This window comes from Lagopus leucura, unplaced genomic scaffold, assembly GCF_019238085.1.
Source record: "Lagopus leucura isolate 7727_CA_CO unplaced genomic scaffold, USGS_WTPT01 Super-Scaffold_702, whole genome shotgun sequence".
NCBI lineage: Eukaryota > Metazoa > Chordata > Aves > Galliformes > Phasianidae > Lagopus > Lagopus leucura.
The window spans coordinates 11,082,169-11,091,534 of NW_024962254.1; the positions used below are offsets into that span (position 1 = coordinate 11,082,169).

Genomic DNA, 9,366 nt, shown 5'->3' on the forward strand with positions numbered 1-9,366 from the left:
AAAATTTCCTGCAGTTTCTTGGCAATTTAGATTTGCAGAGAGCATAGAAGAAATACATTCAAAAGTCAGCATTTCTCTTTTTATAACTTTTCCACTGGACCTGCCATTGTGATTACATATGAGGCAGCTAAATAAAAGCTTGTAAACACTGAGCTTCGTCGTTTTTCTGGAAATCCTTTCCTTAGGACCTTCCTTCTCAAGTGGAACCACTACAAATGCTGATATTTCATAATAAAAATTAGTAACTGTATTATGGAAATATTTAATAAAGATTTAAGACTGAACTGCTTAAGTGAAAATGGAAGATGTTGCATTGATACATTATCCCACGTAAGAGCAAGAATAGATATATTTCTATTTTCATAGGTTAATGGAAATATGGGTCATAGTTCCTCCGAATCTTCATTGAGACTGATTTAATTTTTACTGGCTTGTTGTTCACTGTCCATGTATCCCAGTGAATCCCAGTTGCAAGAAATCTACCTGTGTAACGATGAATACCATTAAGATTTGCAAGGCCACACTGGTTGAACCACCATCCAGTGTTATCACTGAAGTTACTGCAGCTCTTTACAGGCTGTTCTTTAATAATGCACACTGGCCTACATCCATCATTGTCGACATCAAATGTGCTGAAAGGCATCGAATTCTGATTATCTTCTTTTCTGTATCCTCTGAATGCATCACCTAATCACGGGAGATGAAATGGAATGATGATAAAGGAGTTACTTGTGAGAAAAAGAATATTGTTTGCTTACTTCATAATTCACAAACATTTCATCTGAAATTATGACAAAAATGGATTTCCTCAAAAGCAGTTCAAGGCAGCACTGCACTGGTATGTGTTGAGGACATAGGGAAAAAAAGTACAAAATACTCAGAAGTATGGAAGAAATGATGGAACATCTTTATCTTCTTGTTGCTTCGGTGCTTTTAGTGTTGCTAACTATGAAGGTAAAGATTTCTGTCCTCAAAGACCCTTACTCCAAATATTACTCTCTTGAATACACTAAGAGAAAAGAGAGTTGGTATCTTTAAACATATTAAGAAGGGAAGTTCTTACCTGCATTTCCTGAATAACGTCCCAAATGAATTTTAAAAGAACATGTTTCATCCTCTATCCAAAATGCATCATATGATGCATAGGCATGCTTGTCATTTTCTGATTCCAAATCCACGTAAAGACTGAAAGTGGTTGCTTTTTGGTTTACTATATAAAAAATCTTCCTTAAGCCAATCCAAAATTCCCCTAAAGCAAAAATGCAATGTACATTCAATAAACATCTAGAAACAAAAAGTATAATGCTTTCTATTTTTCCTACTTTCCTTCCTGACCTAAGTGTAACAAAAGTATCTGATCGGCATGTATTCCTTTGAAAGGCCAACAGAGGGGCAGAGCTGTCTCCTTACTTCACTGGGAAAATGCATGGAAGGAACTCACATAAGGGCACCATCTTTTTTCTTCATGACATTTTCAGAAAATTTTATAACTTTCAAGTGTTCGACTTTAACACACTTTGTAAGGCCACAGACACTGGATGTGCTGAATATGCACTTAACTAGCCAGAATTCAGTGGTGCTCCAAAAGACTATACTGAGAAATGACAAAGGTCAGCATTATGTGAAATGCAACAAAATGCAACAAAAATCAAATCTAATTGTAAAGATTTGCTTCCTCACATTTTTTTTCCATGAAACATTGCCCCATCTGACCTGCAGCGGTTCGTAAATTTGAAAAGTTTGAGTCTTATTTCTACTCCAAATGGACAACTGAAAAAGCAGCCGCTGCTTTCAGACTTTACAGTTGACAGTAAAAAAAATAATACAACTGTTGTATTGGTGTTAGCTGCTGAAATATTTCCATTATCTTTCTAATCACTCCCAGAGCTGAAATATTACTGACTGTTCTTTCCTTCACGGAAATATTTTGCAAGCATGATTAAAAGCAACTCAGTCTTTCTTAAATCTCAACGAACATACAAACAAATAATAATAACAATAACAACAGCAATAAAAAAAGTCACAGAGAAATACAACTCATACATAATTTCAGCAATAAAATATTCCATCATATTAACCTCTTCTTGTGAGACTAAGGATGGGTAATGGTGAAGGATTCCAGTAGGGTGAAGGTCACTGTTGAGAAGGTTAGACAATAGTTCTGGGGAAGCAACAAAGCATCTGAGTATTAAACAAAGTACTTTTTAAAAAACAGGAACTTTACTCGGCATGCTACTAAAACTGCAATACAATTTAGTGGGAATGTAGCTCTCAAAAATATAGCAGGAACACTGGATCCAAAGCACTTAAGAGTATTTAAAACTCATACCAGAAAGATCACCAAATCCATCCAGATATTCAGACCACGTCCTCTGAAATGTAATGATTCCATCAGTTCTTTTCTGAAGCACAGTCCACCCACCTCCTTGAAAATCCATGTCACATAATACCTAAAACAGACACAGGCACGATTAAGCACACTTGAGACATCTGTAATGAAGAAGATAAAAAGTTTTTAAATGAAATAGAAGTGGACTATTTAGGTTCTTGCCAAACAATGTACCCTTCCAACATTTTAACAAAAAGCTCAGAGAAAATTAAGCAAACAAACTGCAGTGTTTTCTTTTATGTTCTACGGAGACTTTAATTTGGAGACTACCTCAATCAGTGTAAGCTGTCATGTGCAAATGCCTCTTCACATTAAATATAAAAAAAGTCCTTTGCTAAATTTTACTTTGTATTAATAATAGCATGAAGTGGAAGCAACGTGGGATAGCAAGGGGATAGTTTCCTGCAAGAAACACAGATGGGGGCACTAATAGCAAATATACATTTATTTCAGGAAAGCAAAGAGTCAAAACTTCTTCTGTGTTCTCTTCTACCATCACACCCTCTCACCCAGAAACACTGTTTGTGATGCCTGAGAAATGCAGAGCATTTAATAAAGGTTAGGGAATGAAGTGATAGTGATAACACAACATACAATAATTTATCCTGGAGCAGTAGAAAACGTCACATAAAAGGGGGCCTCAATCCAGGGAAGTCTCAGTATGAGCATTTAGCAGCCTGAAGCTGAGCAGTCCCACTGAATACCTGGGATCAGCTCAGGATTGATGAAACCACTAATGACCACTAAAATTTGTGCCCAGTGGTATGTCAAAAGACAACGGTACAGCTGCTCTCTGCTCTCCTACAGAGTATCACATTGCAGGGCACATTTTCTCCTCAGCCCATTTAACGATAGACACGTGACTGACCACCCTAAGTTGGGTATCAAATTGTCCTTGTCTGCTTTCTAATCCCCCCTCATAGAGAAAAATGTGGGTCTGGAAAAGTAAGATCTAAATCACCCTCTGCAGATGTTACCTGCACTGTCTGCAAAAAAAGGGCCCTCAGACCCTTGGCTGCATTCTTGGGATATCAGGTAAGGGTCTAAAATTAAATGGAATGCATCCAGGTCACTCTGGGTATTTTTCAAGTGTGTCTGCAGTGCCAAAGCTTGACCAGCTGTAACACAAATTAGCAATTCTTGTCATCCTGATGTAGAAAGTTGTGCATTGCACATTTAGACGTTACAATCAACCAAGCAGCAGTCTGAGTTTTACATGTTGCTTCTCCATTGGCTGGTACAACTCTGATACTTTTGACAAAACAAAAGGTTTTCTCTGTGGAGGGATACCTTGACCTCATACTAAGAACTTGTGTCACGTAACATCTTCTCAGTGAAGCACAGGAAGCAGCAGCACAGAGCTGCAGCGTGATCTAATTAATACAGCTTGGGCAAGTTTTGGTCCTCATTACTCGAGGTGCCATTGGAAGCCTTGAGCAATTCTTACAACCCAAACACTGGAGGAATCACAGTAAGGATCGTGTTCATGCAAGTGCACCTGGGAAATGATGGGCTTTTCTCCCTGGAGTGTCACATGTTTATTTCAGTCAACCAAGGAATAAAAAGAAATACCCACGACTTCAAAATGGGTATTTAGATACAAATATCTAAAATGCATTAAAATAATCCTATTGACTCAGTCACCGTCTTGAAATGATGGCATGCTTTGCTACTGACCATGAGCCAGAAATACAAAGAGGAACCCGCTCAGTCACAACATCAAGCTCTGAGCCTACACAAATCAGTGGGAGCCGTGGTGATTTTCAGAAGAATAAGATTTGGATCCACAAGAGAGGTCATCAGCATGTTACTCAGATATGGCACCAAACAGACACCAGCTAAGCAGGAACATGAAATAGGTACACAAAAAACAGTCAGTGCTATATTTCTTAATTTTACATGCTGCAAATGATGCAATCGTTTCCCTTCTTAAAGCCTTGCAATCCACTTAACAAATTGCTCTGTGTCTCATACTGTGCAAGGTACCAGGGGCGTGACAGTGTTAAATTAAATGAGCACGAGGGGGCTTCTACTGAGTACTTTTCCCTTTTCATATTTAGTGTGTATAGCAAGTATATTTCAAACAGCCATTCAGTTTCTCCAACTCACTGATCTAAACGTACTCATCCAAAAATGCAGCAGAAAGTGAGCACAGATCAGTTTTCCAGAAGTGAAACTGGTTTTAATTGCCTCATGTTTGAATGCTCACACAAAAACCCATCTTAGACTAATTTTCTGAGACGACAAGAACCTGCAGCCCATGCTGAAACTGGATATGCTCAGAGCTCCTGAAATCTAGTTTAGATCAGTTCAAGTCAAGCATCCAAAATCTACACTCACTTCTGAAAATACGAAGACATGAAAACATGAGACATTTTTAAAACAGTTTTCTTCATTTATCTGATATCTTTATGCAGATCATTCTAGAGACACTTTGTTACAGTTTCAAACACATTTAAGGGGCTGAAAAGAAATACCCATGCTTTGTTGCTGAAAAGGTCCTACAAATGAGTTGTTCATGTGGCTTTGTTTTCTGTTTTAAATTCTCTTACTATGATTCTCTGCCTTTTTATAATTTTGTTTTATTGTCCCAGTATTCAAACTTTTCCAAACTCCTGGCTATCAGTCTCTTGAACGCATTTCAGTTCATTTTAATGTCTTAACTTTTTTTTTCTCATCCACCATTTCTGTGGTACTTTTTTTGCACTTCAACACATGGAAAAAATTGTATTAAACAGTTTTCCTTAAAATAACATTCTGGAAGGAACACACATCCTTTAGATATTTTTCTCTGAGAACTTTTTGGCACTGTCTTTTCATTTCTGTGAAACAGCTACCAGGCAAGAACTGAGACACTCACTTCAGGAGTGCAGAGTTTTCTTATTATTTATTATTATCTTGTGATTTAAATCAAATTACTGCAGTTTTTCCTTTTGCTTTTTGTTCTCCTTAAGGAACCTTTCCATTCACATAACTGATTCTTAGTTCTTTGGGACACCGGCAGTAATTTCAAATGTGGACGAGTGTCAAAAATACTTCTAAAGTTAAAGGAGATTTACCGTTTTACATTTTCTGACACAGATTAAGTCATACCATCTCTAGTAAAAGTAATTTGGGTGAGATATGAATATTTCCTCAATGGAATCTTCCTCAATCCAAGAGAAATTCTGAAACAAATGCATTTTGTACTACAGTTTAGCTGGGAGTGAGGCAGACAGCATTTTCTTCATACTAGGCATACACATAAGTTCTCTGCGAAAAATTCTATCTGTCTTTGCCTTTCTTTTACCTGGAAAGAACGTGATGATGAGTTACAGATTTTTTCACTCACAGCACTGTACAGAGAAAACAACAGCATTTTCTATCAGGAGTCTGCAGAACCAGCATCTATTTTTACTTTTGAGATCCCGGCATACTTCTGAAGTCTTTTCATAACAATACTGAGCTCTTTTTTCATAGCATTTTAAAGGTTCCAACTGGCCAGAGATAAAGGGATTCACTCTTCCTTTGTTATATACAAAAGAGGACTTTAAAAGTAGTGATTACATTTTGCTATTTACTTGCTGGCTAAAACTCTACATTTTTTTCCCCCAAAAAGTAATAACCCCCACATGTATTGCAAAATAAAAGGCTTGTCAGCCTTATCTCCATCATCACCAGTATAAGTCAGTGCCATATCTGTTTTCTTCTTAAAGAAGCCTTATGGACAGACTGCAATGGAAGTAAACATCCAATAAAAAATTTTCCTAATGTTTGCGTGGATTTGGTGACAGGAAACATGACTGCTGTACTTCACAAGATCCACCTACAAGCTCTGAAGTAACTGGCGGGTGAAGTTGCCAAGCTGCTATACATCATATTAGAAAGGTCATGGTGGGGAAGTCCCCACTGAATGGAAAAGGGGAAACATAACCCCATTAACAGGAAAGGAAAAAAAGAAGATCCAGAGAACTGCAGGCCAGTCAGTCTCACTTCTGTGCCTATCAAGATCATGGAGCAGATCCTCCTCAAGACTCTATTAAGGCACATGGAAAATAAAGATGAGGTGATTGGTGGTAACCAACACACCTTCTCCAAGGGCAAGTCATGTCTGACAAGCTTGGTGTCCTTTTGAGATGGAGTTACAGCATCAGTGGAAACAGGAAAAGCAACCGACGCCATCTACCCGGATTTGTGCAAAGCGTTTGGCACTGTCCTGCATGGTGTCCTGGTCTCCACATTGGAGAAAAATGGTTTGGTGGATGGACCACTCACTGGATAAGGAACTGGCTGGATGGTCACCCTCAGTGACCCTGTGGTCAGCAGCTCGGTATCCAAATGGAGACTGGTGACAAGTGGTGTTCCTTGGGGATCGGTGCTGGGATTGGTGCCATTTAACATCTTTGTGGGCAACATGGACAGTGGGATCGAGTGCATCCTCAGCAAGTTTGCAGATGGCACCAAGCTGTGTGAATAGTGAAGTTGACACTCTAGAGGGAAAGGATGCTATTCAGAGAGACCTGAACAGGCTAAAGAGGTGGGCCCATGCCAACCTCATGAAGTTCAACAAGGCCAAATCAAGGTCCTGCAGGTCAGGGCAATCCCAAGATGCAGGTTTGGCAGAGAATGGCTTGAGAGCAGTCCTGAGGAGAAGGATTTAGGGGTGCCCATCGATGAAAGACTCAACATGAGCCAGTAATGTGCACTTGCAGCCCAGAAGGCCAACTGTATCCAGCGCTGCATCAAAAGAAGCGTGACCAGCAGGTTGAGGGAAGTGATTCTGCCCCTCTACTCTGCTCTCACGAGACCCCACCTGGAGTACTGTGTACAGCCCCCAACACAAGGACATGCAGCTCCAATGCAGCAGGTCCAGAGAAGGGCTACAAAGATGATCAGAGGACTGGAGCATCTCCTCTACAAGGACAGGTTGACAGAGCTGGGTCTCTTCAGCCTGAAGAAGATAAAGCTCTCGGGGGACCTCACAGTGGCCTTGCAGCACCTGAAGGGGACCTACAGGAAAGCAGGGAGCCCAGAGAAGTTGTGTACGCCTCCTCCCTGGAAGCATTCAAGGCCAGGCTGGATGGTGCCTTGAGCAAGCTGGTCTAGAGGGAGGTATCCCTGCTTATAGCAGGGAGGTAGGAACCACATGATCTTAAAGGTGCCTTGCAACCCAGACCATTCTATGATTCTAAGATAATTAATTTCATTCTTTCTTTTTTTTTTTATCCTAGCTGCATATGTCTCACAGACAGAATAAGAAGGTTTAGATGCTCTCTGTCCTACAGCTGAGTAGAATGGTGCTCAGACAAAAGCTAAGCACTTATTCCTCAAATAGATGTACATCTGTATCTACACTTAGATGTCCAGAAAAAACATGGTTCAAGATACAGTTACCAGCAGCATCACTTCTCAAGAGAAGGCAACCCTTGAAGCTTCCCCAGTAGAATAATTTAGAAGCCAAATAGATCAGTCTTTTGTCTTTTCAGTTTCCATCTCTAATACAGAAGAGAAGAGCAGTTCTCAATCACCAAAAGCAGGGCTGGAGAGTTTTCTTCAGTTTTCCTCTTCGGTACATTTTTCATTACATATGAAAACTGACGATGAGATATTATATCAGAGCTTAAATTTCAATGTAGAAACTGATTTTTTTCTTCAAAACTGTAGCAAAGGCAGACTCATTTGGATGATTTAATACACTTCTTATTCATCAGTTGGAAAATTATCATGGAAGGCGTTATTAAATACATTCTAAGCGGATATTCTCAAGCAAATTTCAGCTATCACGAGAGAGAAATTTATTACCTCAAATGCATAATTTGATCCTTCTGGATGGATGATGTACAGACCACTTGGAGTTTTTGAAACTGAACCAATGGTATCTTTAATATCAGTGCAATCCAACCCTGGAGAATAAAGTATTTGATGAAGCTTATTAACACATATTTTTTTAAAAAGAGCACAAATACAGCTAAAGTGGAGAAATACAAACTTTGTTGGGAACTTCTGAATGATCTCAAATACAATTTTTTGTTGTGCAAATTTAAAATATGCATTCTTAGGAATTTACCTTATATACCCTCACCTTGGGGGAACTGGAACTAGATGATCTTTAAGCCCTTCCAACTCAAACCATTCTATGATTCTATGGAATGATAATTCTCTGAGATCCGCTAAGCTTGGAAAGAATAATAAATTGCATTTTATTGAGAAAGTTCGTTCTAATCTTAACTGATACACAGAAAGATTATATGATGGTTGCTCCAAAGCTAATGTCTCCTATTTTATTCTGTTGGCACACAACATCAGAGGTGCATGTTGGTGGTTTGGCAGTAGAGACTGAACCTTCCCACCAGTATTTCATTCCATTTTGTTGCTGTGTGACAGATGGCAGCAGAGGAGCAGTCTAACAAATGCTGTCTGACATGGAAGTGTATACGAAGCAAAGGTGTAGAATGGAATTCCTCTATGAGGAAAAAATGGCATCCATTGACATTCACTGATGTTTGCTGAACATTTATGGAAAGCAAATGGTGGATGTAAGCATAGTGAGTAAAGTGCTGTGTGGTGCATTTCAGCAGAGGTGACAGTGATGTGTTCCAGGAAGCCATACACAGCTTTCACACCATGAAATGAAGCATGTCTTGATCAGCTCATCTGCACGGGTGAAAAATGAAATGAAAAATGAAAAATGAAAAATATGTTTTGTGGCTAAGAATTTACTCTATCAAATAGTGTCATTATGCCTATTGTATCTGCTGTAGTTTTCATAGGAAGCATTACTTTCAGAGCAGCCTACATATATCCAGGTCTTATTTCATAGATTTGATTTGGTTAACATTTCATAGAATCATAGAATCATAGAATCACTAAGGTTGGAAAAGACCTAAAAGATCACCCAGTCCAACCGTTCACCTATTCCCAATAGCTCCTACTAAACCATGTCCCTCAACGCAACATCCAGTCTTTCCTTGAACACCCCCAGGGTCGGTGATTCCACC

General features: G+C 39.1%; 1 protein-coding gene across 1 annotated transcript in view; it reads right to left on the minus strand.

Moving 5' to 3' along the window:
- Positions 1-367: 367 nt before the first annotated feature.
- ANGPTL5 (angiopoietin like 5) overlaps positions 368-9,366 on the minus strand; it is a 15,948-nt gene continuing 6,949 nt past the window's right edge. Inside the window, exons 5-8 of the mRNA XM_042862612.1 lie at positions 8,171-8,271; positions 2,330-2,450; positions 1,064-1,249; positions 368-687 (exon numbers count right to left, since the gene is read on the minus strand). Coding sequence (XP_042718546.1) covers positions 368-687; positions 1,064-1,249; positions 2,330-2,450; positions 8,171-8,271 — 728 coding nt within the window. The remainder of the gene's footprint in view (positions 688-1,063; positions 1,250-2,329; positions 2,451-8,170; positions 8,272-9,366) is intronic.